Consider the following 20,889-nt stretch of genomic DNA (forward strand, 5'->3'; position numbering starts at 1 on the left):
TAAAAAAAAAAAAACGACCAAAAAAAATCAATTTTTTTTATCTAAGAAAATACATATTTGGACCTTAATTTCAATAAATATGTAAAAAAAATGCAAAAATTACTAAAAATTCAATAAAAATAGTGGATAAATAATTATAGTGAATATTGAATCGCATTGCAGATCGAATTTTGTACCCATCGTACTGTTTTTCAATTACCAGTTACTATTTTGAAGGGGAAGGAGGAGACGAAAAAAAAAACTGAAAAATATTTAATTTTACCTAAATTTGTAATAATATAATAATAATATTTATTAGCTGAAAAATATATAATAAACTAAAACTATTCAAAATTTTCTTTTGTATGGTAAATTTCAAAACAAGGTGCAGAGCACATAGCCCAACATTCCTTATTTCAACATTAGAAAACATACCTTTTATACACTAAAAATCCAATTTACTCTCTATAAAAATACACCATAAAACAAAAACGTTTTTATATGTTGACACTAATAATATTTGTAAAAAATAAAAAACAATTGTCTTTGAAGAAATTCACTTTGATAACGTCTACTTTACTTCACGACTTGCTCACGAATAATACACTAAATGTTCATAAGTGCCATCCTAAAAGTGCATATTTTATTCCTGAATAAGCAAAAAATAGAAAGAGATCGAAGATAACTGGAGAGTAATAAATAAATTAGTCATAACAAAACTCACAAAAGTGCCAACGCTAATTAGATACGCAATAATGGATATAGATAGATAGAAACAATTACCAGGTCAGAGATGCTTATAAGTGTCACCCTAAAAGGCCATATTTTATAATCCCAAATAAACAAACTTTACAGCTTACAATACAGAATTACACGATGAATATCAATAAATTGAATGTTTTCCTTGGTTTTTATTAAGTTATTTTTACTGCCCGGATATATTCGAATCTGAACATTTTAGCGACATAAGTTGCGACGCTGACCGTATATATACGGGTCTGCACATTTTGGCCGGTTTTGCACGCCCGTGTTAATACGTTTCTGCGCGTTAATGGGTTAAATTCTAATAATCCTTCTATAAGAAATTTGTTAATAAACTTCTGGATCCAAGAACATATTGCAATAGAAATCGTACGAAGTTTGAATAAATGCAAATAATTCTAACTAAGCTAAGTAACTAAGCAACCGACTAAACTGTTCGCCGGTCAAATTATCGAAGCAATTAATTTAAGCACGAATTAACTTGAATTCACAGACAATCTACTTTCATATTTAACTTTTTTACGTTTGAGCCGTGCAAACATGTTATAAAATCATCGTGGAAGGAGAGAAGCTAGTGTGTGGAAATTTGGCGAATCAAGATGTCCTTTCTCTCTGGCCCGTGGCCTCTTATCCTGTACAACGAAACACGTATATCGTTCTCTCGAGAGAGGAACGAGCGGGCGCGCGCGTGTGAGTTCTCAATGTGGAACGTAGATGCCTCGTGCTTCTCCTAGAATTACGTGCAGGGGTTTGAAAATGGCCGACGCTCTTATGAATTGGTATTAGAGGATAATTACGACGGTGATCCCAAGACGGCTATATATTACGTTGTAACGTGAGACCGGCTAGGGGAGCATCTACGCGCGAAGCAATAACCAACAGCAACTCGTAATATCTCCGAATTGGCTCAAGATCAATTTAACCTCGGCGATAATGAACGGACTCTTCTAAATTTTCTAATTCGATCAGCAATAGATCATTATCTTAATAGTCATCGTCTTAATTAACGTTAGGATAACATTGGAAAATATTTAGTTAACGCTGCAAGTTTTATTTATTTTCTGCGTGTAAGTCTTGAAAAAATCAAGCTTTGAAAAATGTTAATTTCTCTAAAATCATAATCTAAAATACTATCAATATCGATATTAAACGTTTCAACAATCTACATCATGTTTTTATTGTGAAGACAATGTTTTCTGTTTTGTTTATCTCTTACTGAAGATATTTAAATTATTCAAACAGTTATGAGAGAAAAAGTTATTAAAAACAACATAGATACTTCTTGTTAAGACTACACAACAATTACCTCGATACTCGTTTGATATTATAATATGATAATTGATAATTAAATAATGTATACATTCGTGATAGTATGACATATATATATATATATATATATATATATATATATATATATATATATATATATATATATCAAAGCTCTTATTTGCTGAGTGTCTCTAGAATATAATTATTACTAATTCAGGTGTTCTTTGGTATATAGGAATTGTATCTCGTTTATCTGTTTACGTATAAATACATGATGCTATATCAATTTGTTAACTTTTTCAGTGTTATTTGACTTAATTCTTTCGAGAATAGCAACACATTTAGCGCGCTTAGATTGCGCACAAAAATGGACACTTTGGGAGGAGGAGATACAATTATTTGTTTTTATAGTGGTTGACAGTCGATAACTATAAAAACAATTCGTGAGGCTCGAATAATCGTATCTCCTCTTCCCAGATGATCCATTTTTGTGCACAATCTGAGTGTCAATTGGGGAAAATTTACGGTATTCGCATTCATATTTTCCCGAATAGTGAACCATAAATGCATCACTTTACCAATTTATGTGTTGTGGAAAAACGATATAACATATAACACAAGTTAAATCGGAAACTGAAAAGTGGTCAGAACAGGCAGTTCCGTCGACGCGACGTTAATTCAGATCGATCGGCCATCGATCATTTCGCTACTTTGGCGACACAATCCAGGGATCGTTGGAGTGTTCCAAATGATCCGTGACGCGACTTCTTACCTGAAGAATTCATTGCGCCGCATCGGTGAAAAGCATCGCGTTCTTAGGCGAATCGGTCCGAGGTAGAGAGAGAGAGAGAGAGAGAGGGAGAGAGAGAGCAACGTAATGGTTCGACGGTGATTTGTGGAGGGCACAAAGTTGATTCAGGGGTGAGAACGGGACAGCTTTCGGCGGACGAAAATGAGCTCTAAATCAGGGATGCCTGGGGAAACGAGTGTAAGAAAAAGACCAGGCTTGGCTGATAGCAGAAGCGAACGGGAAGAAGTATCGGCGGAACTAGGGAAGTAGGATGAGTCTGAGGAAAAAGAGCGGGGAATCAGCGTAAAGGAATGGAATCGGACGTCGCGTCGCGACGGTTCCTGCGACCGATGATATCTAAAGGTACATGAATATATAATGATTTGAATAATCACGATTCGATGACACGATTCGAACCGGCCCGATACAAACACATTTTTCAACCGGTAGTTCATACATCTGTGAACAGAATTCAAGTATTTCTTCATAGTAATATGGCCTTTTTTAACACTAATCCTAGTACCGAGCCGACCAAAATGACCGATTTCACATCTTGTATTTTGGAGTTCTTGAAATTACGAAGGCTCGATCGTAGGCAATGATTGAATACATTTCATAATGCCAAGCATAGGTTGTAACGAAAATTACGAAATGTTTAAAGAAGTTGAGTCTTGCCATAAGTAGACAGCGAATTTTATGCAAGCTTGACTTTTTTCGTTGAGGTTGTGCGACAGAGAAAGTTCATGCCAATGCTTCCCAGTTGATTGAAGCCCTCAGAGACAACATACGAGCCATCATCGATTAAATAGAGTCGCAAACGTGTGAGAATGTGATGAATAATTTCATCAAAGGAACAAGGTGTGCAGAAGAGAGTTCGTGGAAGCCACTTGGCTGACATTGTTTTTCATTGTTAATGGCAAACCTTCCTCTATCGACTGAAACGAAAGTCATATCATATTTCATACAAGATACGCGTTTCCTTGATAAATCAATATGAAATCTCTGGTTGGAATATTTCCATGCAGAACCAACACTATGAGATCACTACCTCCATGCGAGGACGATCTCGCGGAAGCTCTAAGGAGACCGAGCTCCTCCTGAAGAAAAAATTTCAAGTCGAAGCACAGACGTACGAGAAAGGTAAGACTAAGGAAAAGGGTAAAAGAGAGAAAAGAGGGCGTTGTAGCGGTCCCGTAATCCGCATCGAAGCGAAAAATACGGTTTTTATCTTTAAACGGGGCTGGATAATTGCGTAATTAATTACAGCTTTTATCCCGCGGCCCACGTCCGTTCTTGGAATCCTGGGCTAAGGTGCCTACTTTGCCGACGGAGCACCTGGGCGATCGTGATTTACGTTCGCCCTGGTAATTAACATAGATAGAAACCGGTGCTTGCTTGCGTCCTCTTGGCCAACTCCTCCTCAGCACGCTCTTCCTTTCCCCTAACGCTTCCACCCTTCCGCCCCTCGAGCCTCCGCCACGATCTTCTTATCGCGCACCGCGACATCTAAAGTTACAGCTCGTACTTCTGGCTGTTTTAAACGGGTTAGAAATCATTTTCGAAATTCCGGACACGTAATAAATTCGTGGCACTAGATTGCAGGGTCTTCTACGGTAAGACCGGCATTTTTCGGTTGTATCTTCGAAACCCTTCTGGAAACTAAAATACGAAGATATACCGGTATGACGTCATTGCACTATACATATAATAATACGGGTATGTTTACCGGTATTTATCGGTAATTTTTTCGATTTCTCTATTTCATTGCAATGTTCGAAGATTTTTTTTAACCACTGATTTAGAACTGATATTATTTTATCATCGACATTATGTTGGAAAATATTGAAACTGAAATATTGAAACTGATATGTTGCGCCACAATTGCTATGATACCCAAGTCGGACTAACTATGAGTATGTTTATCAAAAAATATGATATTACGATTTGGATAAATGAAAATAAGCTATATTTGATATCATATACTGAAATGTATCAATATTTTTATATTTTTGTATTAAGGTATAAAATTATATGAGTACTTTTATAGTTGAAATTATAAGGTTTATAAACGCGTTACTTAAAATTTATCATCTAATTAATATCCGCCATGTCACGAAAACGAAAATGGAGGAAATACCGGCATTTATTTCGATTTCGATATTGTAATTGATTTTTAATTACAATTCTCGAGGTTTGAAAACTAAGAAAGACTTTCTCATTTTGTAAAAAAAGTTCCAAATATCGTCGAATGATGACTGTTATTGCATCAATTGGTTAATGAAAAGGGAGTAGAGGAAGTTCTATTATAATTTTACCAATAATTGTCGATTTAAATACGAAGCTATCAATAAGCAATGCAGCTGTGGTATAGATGAAAATAAAAGAGCAGGAAACATTCTCAATGCAAACATGTTTGAAGTTTGCCAATAATTATGTTATAAAATCAACGAGACAGCAATGCATGTCACATGTTATTACAGAACACGTGCCTCAAGATTGTTTTAAAAGGTTATTATATACAAATCTTCTGTCTCTCTTTTCAAGCTTAACATTTCAGTATTTCAGCTTCAGTTGCATTTATAAACGCTCTATTCAGCTTTTACGATATATTCCCCGAGACACTTGAAATAAAATTGATGGTATCGACAACTCGAAGGACTTTTCCCCGTCGAATGATTTCCATATATCCTCTATCTCGCCCATTACATTCCCTATTCGTCTTCATCGTGGCGTTTGTTCGAAAATGGGAAAAGAGTCACAGAATCAACGGTTCCTATCGGAGATATCCTGAAGTTTCTTATCCAGGTTCGAACAAGCAAGTTCGGCCCTGACCGACGCGGTAACCGGCGGAAGGGTAGGTCGGAGGGGGTCGGCGAAGATGAAGTACTCTAACGTCGGCATTAAGAATCCAACTTCTTTCTGGATATTCTCTCGGACACGTAGCATAAGACCCGCCCACCTGCTCGTCGTTTTGCTCCCACAAAACTTTCGAGTCTTGCTCCTTTGCCAGTACATATCGAAAGCTTCGGGTACATTATCAGCTGAAAGTGTAGGTATTGGTTCTGGAACGGGTTTCTTATTTGTCGACTTTCTGTTTTTTCTGTCCTTGCCCTACTAAATTATGTCACTTGGTGAGAAAATGACGCAATGCAATGTTTCGAAGCAGTCGGACAAGGGGAACCTGCGTGGCGATTTTCGTTAAAGTTAACAATTTTTATGATTTAGCATTGCTCTCGAACGTAGCTGTACTTCGTTGTTTTAGAAATATCGTCGAACGTTTTTGATTAAAATACAAAGCCTTGGGCGAACAACGACGAGCTCTACTTTACTTTGTACTTGAATTCTATACACATCATTTTCATACTAACAAAAAGTGTCACAATTTAGGGGGTAAAACCAAAAGGTCTCGGTGAACGTTTTTCACCCTCTCGTAGCTAAGAACCACCCTATTCTGTATCATCGAAAATTCCGAACACTCGAGGAACGTTTCGCAAACGTATGAAACAATTCTCACAAATAGACTGACAACAGTTAAAAGATGTTCTGCAATTAGCATGCTCTAAAAGCCAACGAGTGCATTAATTACAGTTCAGAATAACAATTTTATTACATTAATTGGCATTCGTGGTATTATGTGCAAACACGAATTAATATTAAAAACTATGTATTGGGTTGGCAACTAAGTAATTGCCGATTTGTTCAATGAAATAAAAATTCTTTTTTACTTGGAACGAAGTTTAATCTGTAATGTATTTTCCATTTTGTTCGACGACCTTTTGCCATCTTTCTGACAACTTGAAAATTCCACGCTCGTAGAAAGTCTGATCCTTTTCGGCCAAAAACTGAGTTCAGTGGGATTTTACAGCGTCATCATCATTCAGGGATCGAAGTAAGTGGTAATACGATAGCGCGAGATCAGGGCTATATGGTGGGTGTAACATCAATTCCCAACCAATATCCATCAATTTTTGCCGAGTAGACAAAGACGTGTGCGGCCTAGCATTGTCCTGCTGGAAAATGATACCTTTACGATTAACCAATTCTGATCGCTTTTCCTTGACCGCTGCATTCAATTTGTCCAGTTGCTAACATTCACGGATAATAAAAAATAATATAATTGTTGGAATTTCAACGATGACCCACCTAACAGTTTTATGGCCCCTTGCGAGGGTGAGCCGTTGCCTACAGAGGCCCAGGTGGGCCCAGACGACAGTTCAAAAGTAGACACCGAACCGTGAGGTTGCCACCTCGGGATTTTTACCAACACCAGATTTCTGTATCTCTGTAGTTTTGTAATATATCACCATCACTTATTTTACTGGATACGCGAATGTTCTGGAGTAGAATTTGTAACTCTAAATAAAGTGCTTTTGAGTATCCTTTCATTCTACAACAACAATAATAATAATAATAATAATAATAATAATAATAATAATAATAATAATAATAATAATAATTTTATAATATAACATTTACGGATATCATAAAAATGGGAGTGAGAGACATCTATAACTGAAATCGGCAATTACTTAGTTGCCAACCCAATATAATGATGGCATACCAACAAATATTATCTTTCTGGATAGGTTCTATTTATACATAATTCTATTTCCACAATAATATTATCACACAGATAGAGAAACATTTAATCGCGTAATATCTGATACTTTTGGCGGATAGTGTATTATGCTTGGGAGACGTGTAGATAGCTCCATATAGTTCGGATGATGAACTGCGATCGGCAGAGAACAATGAAACTTTTACAAAATGCTCGCGGACCCGAGCTGGCTTTCCACTATATGAAGAAGTATCTCTCTGGGACCGATCGAATGAGAAAATTTCGAAAAATATATCTTTCTCTGTGGAATTTATCTTGCTGGATCCGGTGAAACGCGCGTGACAGGAATTTAAGAAAAATTGGAAAGGCTTTCGGTAAACAACGCGATAAATATCATCGGCGCGCGACGCTTTTGTTATTCGCGATCGGAATTGGGTCGGAAAAATGGCGAAAGCAACACGTCGACTTTCCTCCCCCGTTCCTCCGCCCTTGTTTTTCTCTCTTGATCGCTTTCGGGACACATTGCAAATGAGATTCAACCCCCATGCCTTCAAACGAAGTTCCGGACGCGTTCTACGGAAGTTGAGCAGATTTGATTTTATTGCGCGCGGTAGTGTTAATGTCGCTATTATCGTTCTGGACGGCGACCCGCTTCGGCTTCCGCTCACATTACTTTTTAATGTGATTAATACGCGAAATATGTGCCACGTAAAGTGCTCTAATTATGTATTCCGTTGAAAGATACGTAGGTGTCGGCTCCTTTTCTATGAGATTTACATTGACGGCTACACAAAATGTCAATCCCTGTAAACGGATCATTTTTCTTCGCGTACTATTCATCGCCACTTTTAACTATACACTTTAATTTGCATACACCAATTGTATGCTGATATGCTCTAGGTGCGCCGTATAAAATGTTATTAGCTGTTCTCTTCGAAACCGTAGCAGATGTCAATTTAATTTTCTTCGAAATTAAATGTGGCAATTGTCCGGTCGTGTTGATAATTATTTGTTGTTAGATTGATGTAAGAAAAATGGATTTTATGGGGACACGAAAAATACACATTGGACTATTACAAGCGTGATGAAAATGATCGGAAAAATGAACACGAAGATCACAGAGTAAACATTTAATATATGCATATTCTATGTACGTGTTTCATTGCAAAATTAAAGCCAATAAAAGAAGCAAACTTTACCACCCGTAATAGTTGACATTGATTGGTAATGAAATAATCGTCGTTGTTATTGAGCGTAATACCTATTTCCTGTGATAAAGCATCGACGTACGTCATCACAGTTGCTGTTACATCGACACACGTCATTTTATATACCCTATTAAAAGATCAACTATTATGCGTTTAATTTGTCTTTTTATTAGCTTTAATGTTGCCAATAGTGACACATGCTGAATCACTCATAAAAATGTCTATGACCTTGAGATCTCACGAAATAATCATATCGGGATTAATATTTTTCTATCATTCCGTGTCTTTTTCGCATAAATAATATTTTCTTAAATATCTCATATTGTATATGTAATTTTATACGGTAATATTTTATTCTGTAGTATTTTGTGTTTGTCAGGGCTTAAACAATTTCTTTACATCAGAACATAGAATATTGTTCCACTCTTTCTTCAATCTTTATTTTAAAACCAGCTCTGTTTGTTAAATTGTGCTTCGATACTTTAAGTTTGATTTCTTTTTCGACCTAAAATTGCAACTCAGACTTTGGGCTTAGACTTAACAACTTGTATTTTATGCAATACCTATTATAAATAGATAACGGTTAATGAAAATAATACAGATGCCTCATTTTCTAATTATTTTTAGATCGTATTAGATTGTGTTACATCAGAATGTTTTTGATACAATATAATAATATCAGAAATTTTTGTTACTTGTGCTACTAATGCGGTGATGTTTTTAAACTCACTGTAACACTTTTAATCAAATTTATTTCGTTTCCTGACTGAAATAAAATTGCTTTCTTCTCCTTTTAATGGATAACATTTAATTTTATTCGAAAAAAATAGTTTTTATATTACTTTAAAATACTTTTAGTAGTTATTTCTATATATAAAAGCATGAAAATAGCATACATATGCTATCTTGGTATTGCCGAAAGGAATATGTTTCTTTCTAAATAAAAAAAAGCTTAATTTTTAATTTTAGCTTCCTCTTGCTTCTTCATCATTATCATTTGGAATCTCTGTCTACGTTAATTGTAATCAAATGCACGTATTCTCACAATTTCATTAATAATATGTACCGTGATCAAGTAATGTAAGCATTTCCTGGCACAGTTTCCTTGGCCAAAACTAACAATAAGTAAAAGGAATGTTGCTCCAAAAATCTATGATTCAGAGCGATACAAATATTTGATTAGACTGCGGATTTTATGCATTTATGATGGCAATGAATAAATCAAGTACGAAACGTGAAAAGCGTTTAAAGAATTTATAAACACTGTCGAGAATGAAATAGATATCTATGCACAGCTTCCGTGTCCTGCAATTAGTGCAAGCAATTTCTATTTTTCATAAAGATCCGCACGGTCTGGCCATAAATGATAGCGTAAAGAAAGTTGCGCATAACTTGGGGGACGGGTGTACCGTTTAGCCAGAAGAAATAAATAAGAATAAAAATTGTTTACCTTCTACGGAGAATTCGAGAGTAGGACACCGTAGAAAAGTCGAAAAAATTAGGCGACGGTGTGAGGCGATCCCAGGACCAATTGGATTTGCAACCAAGGTCTCTACGATGGACTCGATGCGACCCGGGAGAGAACTTGAAAGGACTTCGAAGGACCTGCTGTATGTGTTACGGGAAAGAGCAGTTGAGATTCGGGTAGGAGGGAAAGAGATTTCGCATTAAAAAACGCGGACGAGGCAAAGGTTAAGAAGAGTCTGCACGCGCCCGAAATCTTAAGCAGTCTCCATCGCCGACCGGAGTATTTTCTTTTGCTTTCTTTTCGATCCCTTTCGCTTGGCCCCACCTTCACCCCGGCCAGACCATCTTCCGGCTCTTACTAGCCGACGTTTGTTCCTTCGATACCCCGGCGATCCAAGGATTTAAGTTCGTTCGACTAAATTTCTTGACCCCCTATCTTCCCTTCAAATCTTCACTCGATCGCAATTGGTTCAGCATTTATTTGAATCACGAGAGAAACGGAATATATACCGCGTCTCGTAACAGTAAAACCAGTCTCAAAATTATCAGTTCTTGTACATAGGAGTTAATATAATAATGGATAAAGTTTAAATTCGAAATCGTATTCGGAAACAATGTACTTTTTTAGAAGAACAGATTATGTTTGCTCTGAAAGAAAGAAAAAAACAGCGAACACTGATTCGTTAGCGTTTCATAACAATAGAATATTTTGCTTTAACTAACGCGTTATAAATCGGATATTTGAATTCATTGAAAATGGAGGTGGACCCACGCCTTGCCAAATTATTGTTACAATTTAATAAAGCGTTCTATTCTGTTGTTGTCTGAAACAGAAGAATAAAATAGTTCTCTTCTGCTTTTCTTTTCCTTTACCGAATAAAATATATCCCTCCTTTAAAAAATATAGTTTTCCGGTGCAATCTCAAATATGGCATACTTCGTTCATTCTTATGTCAACTACAATGCATAAAAACTGAAAATGTTTTGATGACTTCATAGTTGCGAAACGCAGGATACAGAGTACGGTTAAGTCATAACTTATTTCATAACTGAATGTGAAATTTTCGAAAATGCGACTAACATCAGCTCTCGTGTGTATTACTTGATCAAAGATACACACGTGCATAAATTATGGCAGCACATTTCGTGTCCTCGACATAGCTAGTGTCATTTTCAAGTTACAGCTGGCTTTATTAGATTACGTTAGGAAGCCTTGGAGAGTGAGCATGAGGAAGGTTGATGTGATAAGACGGACCAAAAGAGAGAAGGGGGAAGAATACATATTATCAAATTGAACGATCTTACGACAGCGATAATATCGACTTTCCAAATACGAGTTTCGCATGTACACTACCGTGCATAAGTATTTGAACACTGGCTAAGAGATACGCATAAAATGAGCATTTATAAATTCTATTAAAGTGTTGATGGTGTGGGACGTGTCGTAGATTGAACAATTCCGTAATAAATTAATGAAAAATATTACATACAGCGTTCGCCTGTGTCTGTTGTCATTTTAACAATAAAAGATTTTACTACTCGCGGTAGTTTAGCAGTTAATTACTTCGAGGAATCTTCCCGCATTTTCTTCCACGCGTCTTATTCCGAGTGTGACACATTGTAACAATTGAAAACATTGTAAAATTCAACCGCAGAGGTCTGAACATTCATAAAAAGCAGTTGAGAAGCGTTTGCAGTGAACATTAAAGCGTCAACGAAAAATCAATTCTACACCGTTCTTAATTAATCCTTTTTCCTTTCAGCAAATGCCGATATGTTGAATATTTTTCGGCGTTTCTACACGTAATAGAGTGGTGTACTAATAATATAATTCACGTTTCTGCAATAACGTGCAAGTGTTTAGATACTTGTGCACAATAGTGTACATAATCTATTAAGTTTGCGTCTTGTGCTGTGGTTTTTATACGTAGAAACTATAACATTTATTATGAATAGTTTAACAACCGAATATGTACAAGAAAATAAAGGATTATCGGAAACGGGTTCATTAATACTAATTACAGTCATTATATGCCCCTCTTTCTGTTTGCTCGGTCCCTTACTATGCATAGCGTATCTAAAGTAGAGATCTAACGTACACCGCACATGATAATTAGACTGCGGATTTATGCGTGCTTGACAAAAATGAATAGATGAAACACGAAACGGCATGAACATGCAAAGAATTTAAGAACATTGCTATATTATTTGTCGTTCACTAAAACAACATTATTAAAAGAAGAACGATATTTCCGTTTAAGTTCTAGTAAAACACAGAATTGATGAAGAAAATTTTCGTTTCATGTCCGTGTTCGTTAAATAGTAATTCTTGGAATGAGGAATATCTACGCAGGAATTCAAATGAAAAAGTCGTAACATGTACCGTATCGTTCATCAACCTGTTACTATTCGTAATTCACGATACGGGGGACAATACATCGTCGGATTAAATGCTGTTTGCATATCCCGACATATATGTTCCAACAATAACTGGTGATCACAGTTTTCACATTTTAGGTGGTGTAACTAGTAGATTAGCTTATCGCTATGACACCGCCATTTCGTAAGTTTTAGTTAATTGAACTACGCTTTCATTTTACTGCGGATAACGTAAATTCTACGATTAGTATACGAGAGATTGAAACGATGCGTTCACCCGTGAAAATTATTTAGCGAAGACTCCACGATATATAAAATTGTCAATGTTTGAGATAATATCGAATCCGTCGGATCGTAATTGTTCGCATTTACCTGCATACAAATCGTGCAGCCAATATCTTGGTAATAAATTTAAACGCGATGCGAACAGCGAAATAGTCCAATCGGCTTACCTGTAACAGAAATAGAAACAGAAGCGTTACAATTAGCGTAATTAATAGCGAGCAAATATAACTTACTTATTAAGAAGAATACGTTAAATATAAAGTCTAAGATATTATTTTTTATTCATTTCATTTGTAACAGAACAGATTAACGAAATAACGCATAAGTAACAATAAATATTAAATAAAAATTGAAAAATATCCTTCTCAAGTTAGTATGAAATTAAGAAAAAAATTTCTTAAGACGATTAAAGTTATTGTGAACAAAATTTACAAGCTATTTAAATTCCTTAAACGTCTTATTTTTTACAAAAGCTGATCATTTCATAGTTAAAACGTTACTATAAATAATTTATCAATCAACTGATTGCTTCTCTTATTGTGCCAATAGTTACGTTTAATCAGTCGAAATTAATTTAGGACTAAGATATTCATAACTATCAAATAATAAGAGCATATTAATAACCGTGTAGGTGGATCGGCTCGAAGAACCATTAGAACGGAATATAACTTCTTCAGACGACGAGCATTATCGTGGGGGATGCCCTTATCTTGTTCCACAAACTTTTAACGTTATTAACGTCGATTTGCCGACGAGTTTCGATTTTATTCAATCGCCCGATGCCCCATTGAATTTAAGATAAGCGCGTCGATCGATCAGCTGTGCCCGGGGTGGGCCGTATATACTCGTCGAATAAGAAACGAGGCAAGAAGTCGGACTCGCGTCAGGCCACGAGCTGCTGCCCGATCCGTGTAAAGGAAAAGTTATCGGGAATAATAAATTCCGCGGCGGGACGAATCGAGACAAAAGCCTTGGCAATCCATCGGTCTCCAAACTTGGACTCTTCGCAGAAGCTGGTTCTCTCCGAGGAAACGGAATAAATCGGAGGGCCGCGATAAAGAAACTATGGATAGGAGGAGCAGAGAGATGAGGGGATGAACGACAAATTATATGCTATTCGAATGTCTACAACATCTTCCATAGCCGCTAGTGCTTCCCGACTGCGAGAAACTTCTGACAAATCAATTTCGTGGCATGCTACAAACTTTCTTATAAAATGTTTCGTTTATTATATATAAGAAAATTATGTTTAACCATTTCTCCATGTCGACTAGCGATTCCACGGCTCCATTAAAAATTGCTATATCACGTTTCAAAATACTTTTGACACTATCGAATATGTTTATATTTATATTATAATTATATCGTAATATGTTTATATTATGTATTTTATTTTTTGTCGTTCCAAGTAACCGCAAAATTTAAATAATGTATTATAGTTATTGTTTAGCAGATGGTCCCTCTATTATCTAGATATCCCTATTTATATGCTCGTATGACTATACATATAAGAACTATGTATTGAGTAACTACATTTACTTTACACCTGGCTCAGTTCATTGTCGGATTCAATGTCTGGAAAGTGGAAATATCGAGCAATGATCAGGCACACATAATTAATACAATTTGAAAGTACTCGAAGTGATGCTTCCTGTAGAACAATATGCGCTCTTCTCTTTTTATTTGTGTTTCAATAGAGCACATGTCTTGTTTATTCGTTCTTATTTACCAATTAAAATGCAAACTTCGAGCACATAACAAACAAATCGAGTATAGTTACTGTTCCAATAATAATGTATAAAAGTGACAAATAGACTGCGCATTTTGTGCATTTATGGAAAAATTTTATAAAATTGTAAGAACATTAAGAGAATTTGGATCTGTCAGTGTATTATTTTTATCCTATTGAAGCGATCAATCAAAGAATGAACTTGCTATTTAGTTTCTATTTCATGCAATTTGTGCAGACAATTTTTATTTTGCATAAAGATTCGTAGCCTGGAGATAACATACACAGTGCGGCAATTAATTTTTAAGACTAGACCAATAAAACATGATAGAAACAAAATATACAAAATGTCCTGTTCTTTTATTCAAAATAATCTCCTCTTGCTTCAATACACTTGTTACAACAATTCCAAAGGGATTCCTAGTTGAAGCTGTTTAGATGGAGCATCTTTTTAGTTTCAACTGCAATTTTGGAGGTAAAAAGAAGTCGCGCGGTGTCAAATCAAGCGAATATGGCGGATTATTGAGCACGATTGATTTCTGACCAAAAATTGGCGACTAATGAGTGACTTGTGAGATGACGCGTTATCGTGCAACAGTGTCCAACAGCCAGCCGCGTATGTTGGTCATCTTCTAACGATTCTCTACGATCCAAAAATCGTTTATGCCACGCGAAAACATTTTATAGACTCAAACAAGCATCGCCATACTTGCTGCATCAATCGGAATGTTTCTGATGCACTTTTACCAAGTCTGGGGTTAAATTTAATAACCGTTTTTTATTCCATGATACAATTTTAACATCCATTAACGATTTGGTCGGGAAGAGCTGTCATAACTTTGTCATTTATCATTCGATTGGCATGAATTTAGGTGCGTTAGACAGACAAATGATTGACTTTTCTCAGGATTTTCTAAGAAATCGAAGAATCCTTTACCATTTTGCAAATGAAAGCCTTCTTTCTTCCTAAGGCATGAACAGTCGTAAATTGATAGTTCAACTTTCGGCACATGTTGTTCAAATCTCAGTCCAGTGATTGGTAAATCACGCGTACATGCACATGTAGTCAACAAATACAGGCCATTCTGCTGCGATAGTTCGAGTGTGCTGCATGCTGCATTGTTCTGTGTTCCTGATTGTGTGTGCACGTACCTATGACCTATTCATCAGCGGAGATCTGAACAACGTGTACCACAAATTGATCCATCAATATTCAGCTGTTGTTAACACGTTCGCTGTCAGATGCGTTTTGGGTCACAGTCGAGACACTTTTCTGGATATAATGTGTCTGCTCATGATATACGCAAAAATGTTATTTAAAGAAAAATCACAAATTGCCTGAATTGATCGTGAGTTACGAATGAACCACGGATTTTATGCTGTTATTGACAAGATTAAATAAATGAATTACCGAACGTATAAAGAGGATCAAGTGCAAGAACGAGTGTCAATTTATCTTCAGTTCCTTAAAAACCGATGAAGGCAACTTTTATTTTGCATTCGCAGTCTGATCGTGAATAAACTGTGACAATTTATATCTTATCGTAGATGACCCACAGACACGACAATTTATACGCAGATGTGTTGATCCAGATAATTGCCAGACATTAATATTGAACAGGTTGATATCTTAAAAACGAAATCTCAACTTTTGTAGTCTCAACTGTAGTCTTCTTTAACCTTTCGTTGCGCCAGTATCGTCGTAGTTACAATAATTAGAACTCCTTCGAATGCAAACATTTCTTAGAAGAAACAGAAAACTATTTTTATTATAATATCTGTTTGCTCAAATTAACTCGTGTCTTTTTCTAACATTGTTGTACCAACAAAAATAACAAACGTATAGTTGAGATGTTTTAATTGGGTGATATAATCTACATGTAGAGATCTATTTCGCCTAAAGAGCTCTCGTAGGACACAATGGAGTAGAAGCAGCCACTATGTTGTCCAATAGTGAGGAGAATCGAATAGAAAGGAGAATAGTACGATAGAAAATAAGAGGAAAGAGTGGAGAAGACTGCAACCTCAAAACCGCCTCTCTTCCTCTCCCACTTCTATGTGAAAAAAAAATATATATCGCTTGGACGAGACATGAAAAATGCATCTGACGGCCCTCGAGGCTCTCCGCCATTCAAGTCCACGGCTATTCCCTGCCAACCTGCCACCGCTTCTCAGATCAACAGTTACCTGCTGGCATAACTTTGCCCACCTACCAGACCATGTCCTCCTACCAGAAGGAACCTTCTGTCTATCCTTGGGCTTAACAAAGCGCAGGATGCATCATTTAGAAAGCCGAGTTGCACTGCTTCAAATCTTACAGTGCACCATCGTTTAAACACGTAATCCTTGAAATTGTTACTTTTATGCTTAATTCTAGGTGGTAGAAAATTACATTACAATGCAGCAATATCGATTGACCATCTAGCTGAGATCGCTCCTTCTACCGGATCATGAAACTCTGAAAATTGATGTGTTTTATGAAAGTTCGAATAACTTTCGCGTTTACTTTGAACCATATTTTACTCTAGTTTCTGCAGAATAATTGAGCAAAACGAAAGCTATGCAAACATACATTCTTAAGAAACATTCAATTGTTACGTCCGAGTTACTCTACACGTGCGTGTAAGCTTTTTCCACGGTTTTGATGGTTTTTGAAGCAAAATTTTACTTTATACCAGAGTTGAATATTGCTCGAATTGTTTCGAATACATATTTATCTAAGGTAACTATCCGAATGAATACCTTTTAGTGGAATATTTTATTCGAATAGTAATTATTCATTATTCGTCCTAAAAACTGTTCGAATAATAACGAGAACGCTTTATGTTCTATTGTTTCTATTCAAATTGATTATTTTCCGTGTGAATTCTTGTGCGAAAAAATCTTGTGCAGATCTTCTATATAAATTTAGTATTCGACAGTGTCGAAACAAATTTTATTCGTCAGTCTTCACACTGCAAATATTCCAAACAATTATTAATCATTTGCGGCCGTATTAAGTTTGTACATAGGTGTCAAGATCAGTATGATTCTTTGATGTGATGACTGAGAGCAGACATACGACTGGAACGGTAAAAAAAGCTTTGATTGCTGAGAGTATATATGACCGCAAAGGTTTAAATGAAGCTATTAATAAACCGCTAATAAATTTATATTAGCAAATACACACAACCACGAAACACAGCAGAGGACAAAACTTACAATTAGAGGAACAGTCGGTTAATCTGTTACGAACTGTAAATCCGCAACCATATTGCGCCGTCATTCATAAGTCTGCATAAGCTATTCCACGCATAGTAATCCCGCTTTATATATACGAGGTCTAGGATTCTCGTGAAGTTGCAATTATTTTACGAACAGTTATCCCTGTATTTTCAAATCTCATAATTAGAAATCATTCTAAAATAGTACCTGGTATCGTTTGGCGTAGAAGGACCCACTTGTAACCAAGAATTGCATGCAGTGCTGATGATTGTAAATGGCGAGTGTAAATGATCTGACGATTTCGATGACATTACGAATTTCGAATAAATTGTAGTAATTTTCTATTATTCTTCTAATATCATTATTCTTATTAATATTCTTCTTATTATTATTATTATTCTAATATTCTAGTAATTTTGTCCGCGACTGAGAACAGTTATGAAAATTCAGCTGAACTTCGGCCAGAACATTCGTATTGTTTCGTGCTGACTAAATGGTATCTGTAGAAAGAACATTCAAAGGAAATCGCGACTTCTATAGTTTCCCATTGTTGATTAATGTGTACAGGACACAAAAAGGTAATTATGGAACAACGAATAAGGTCGTGTTGTTATTAGAATACGGCTTTCATAATCCCCCAATAAATGCCTATTCCACGTAATCTGGCCGCTCTGTTCCTGAGCCAATTTGAATACAAAGAACCGTGATAACTGGCTCTGGTTCTATTGTCGAGGGTATATGTAACGAGTCGCTCGCCGGCATAATACATACGAGCTGGATCTGTGACGCGCCGGAATTAGCTCGAAAAATTTGAATGGGATTACCGGAAATTTTACCGCATTTTTCGACACGTCAAACTCATGCGTACACGTAGAAAACTACCAAGAACGCTACTTACAAATCAGTGGATTAGAGTCATAGTAGCGCCAAATATATTTTCGACAATTTTGACGTATGTTATGATCAATTAGCTGTTCCAATCTCTTTGAAATGTGTGTAAGTTGCTGTAATTATACTGTAATATATATATATATACGTTTGATTTCCTTCATACATTATTTAAATGTAACACTTAAATTCACACTAAAGAATATCAAAGCATATATCCTTCCAAACCAGTTAGCTGTTTTACAATAACAATCTTACAAATAACATTTTCTGTTGCGACGAGTACACTCGTCAAAAACAGCTGACTAGCTAAAATATTACAAAGACAAATGAAACAAATTATAAAGATGCTAATTAACTTAACTGTTAATCGTCTTAACAATAAATTTTGTCAATTAACGATACACATGTTAGTAAACAATAACACTTCTCGTTTCTCATAATCAGGAAAATGTGACTTACGCCACTATGATTCTAACCCACTCAAATATTATTGATGATCCTAATGCAGTACAGAAGAGTTTGAAAAAAGTGAACGGTTCAATCATATTTCGGTAAAAAATAGAAAGAAGCAAAAAATTAATTATGCTACTCTTTATACCGAACAACTCTCGTTCGAAACATATTTTCCTACAACATGTACTTTACAAGACAAAATTAAGATGAAAGAGTTCGATGATTCACCCTGTACATTATCATAGAAATCGTGCGAAGTTTAAATAAATGAAACGCTTAACAAAAGTTGCCGGACGGTAAACACATCGCAAAAATTAACTATGAATGTATTCCGTGCCTCGATTAAGAACGTGTCCTCGCAACTCCCAACCATCCCGTTTCTTGATTCTTCAGATGTTTTTTCCACGTTATCGAGATGTAAATGTTACTCCAGCGCGCAGTTTCTTTAGAACAATTTCCCGGTGCATCGCGCGAGCTAATTCTAATTTCGCTAAAATGGAAATAAGCGTTATGTAAATCGACGCTTTGAAACTAATCTTACGTCCTGGTGACGACGGTGTATCGTGGCGCGTCGGCGTGCGGACACCATTTACGGGGCGTAATGTTCTCATTTTCATGTGTCTGGAGGCTTTTAACGTTATTCCCATGCATATCATTACGCGTTGCAGCGACAACATCTTCCTTCCGAGATAAAAATCTTTTTCTTCGAACACCTACAGTTTCCTCCATTCAGCTTTTCATGTTTTCACTCGGAAGCCGTGCACAGGGTGTCTCGCTTAACACGTTCCGTGCCACGTGTACCATCCATGGTACACGCTTGCATGTTTACTTAGTGAACTGAACAAATTGTTTGCAAGAAATTTAGAACCGAAGAATCAATTTCCACCGCAAGAATGGGCGTTGATAAGTTTTTGTTACGTTGTTATGTGTACGAGAATTAATAATTGCACGTAATACATCAAGTTTTAGTAAAATATCAAAGTGTGAAGATTCGAGTAAAAAAAGCTCGCCACGGAACGTGTTCACCTACACATTATGTTTGCGCCACTGTTGAAATTCCGGGAAAATATTTTCTTTTACTCTAGAAATATACTAAACCGGACGAAATCACTGACTCCTACTAGTACTAACTAGTACTAACTTCTACAGTACGAAAATTATGGAAATGTTTTTGAAAGAAACCAGACGATAAACTTCTTTATCCATGTTCACATTGTAATCATACGCATTTGAGTAAATTCGATCTTGTGATTGTTACAAAACAATATACATTGGTCGTGTTTAGGTCTTAGTAGCGATAGAAAATAGAAATACAATAGAAAATATAATCGCGACGTCGTCAATGGACAAAATTCAAAAAAGCCACTGCTTCATATCTATTCAAAACTTTGCGTATAATGTGTTAAAATGTCGAAATAATTATATTTAGGAACAGAATGTTAAAAAAATTCAGCAGAAGATTAATTTCAAGCGAGTTTACCGAGAAAATATTAGGAAGATCAAATAGTACGTTAGTTCAGAACGCAGCTTATTCATATTGTTTGATGAACAAAAGGCCACTTTACGAAGTAATCTTTATAGAAAATGATTAAAAGGGATTATATGATAATAAGTTCGATTTATTTTCCTAAAGATAAGGTTTAAAAAAAAAACGACTTAAAATATCCTGGGATTGCTATTCCGACATATTCATCAGACAGAAAATTTTGATATTATATAAACTTTTTTTACGAAAATTTGCGGTCTTCAGAGATATTTAACAAAATATGCAGTCATATAGGCCCCATATATGTATGTACCCCATATGTATATGCGAAACGATCGCTACGCGAATTTTCATGTAGTAATGCAAAATCAATGAAAAAATCTTTCGGACAAAAGTTACTCAGCATTCAACTAACAATAAATTGTATTA

The 20,889-nt window shown here is 35.9% G+C and overlaps 1 protein-coding gene across 2 annotated transcripts in view; it reads right to left on the reverse strand.

Moving 5' to 3' along the window:
* The window catches only part of LOC117223829 (protein muscleblind-like), a 609,735-nt gene that overhangs the window by 66,305 nt on the left and 522,541 nt on the right, over window positions 1-20,889 (reverse strand). Inside the window, exon 5 of one of the 2 annotated variants that reach the window (XM_076526705.1) lies at window positions 12,766-12,864. The exons of the other annotated variant lie outside the window; for it this stretch is intronic. Coding sequence (XP_076382820.1) covers window positions 12,781-12,864 — 84 coding nt within the window. The 3' untranslated portion in view covers window positions 12,766-12,780. Of the gene's footprint in view, window positions 1-12,765; window positions 12,865-20,889 lie in introns of those variants that run through there. 2 annotated transcript variants of the gene reach the window in all.

Source organism: Megalopta genalis, chromosome 15 (genome assembly GCF_051020955.1).
Source record: "Megalopta genalis isolate 19385.01 chromosome 15, iyMegGena1_principal, whole genome shotgun sequence".
Lineage (NCBI taxonomy): Eukaryota > Metazoa > Arthropoda > Insecta > Hymenoptera > Halictidae > Megalopta > Megalopta genalis.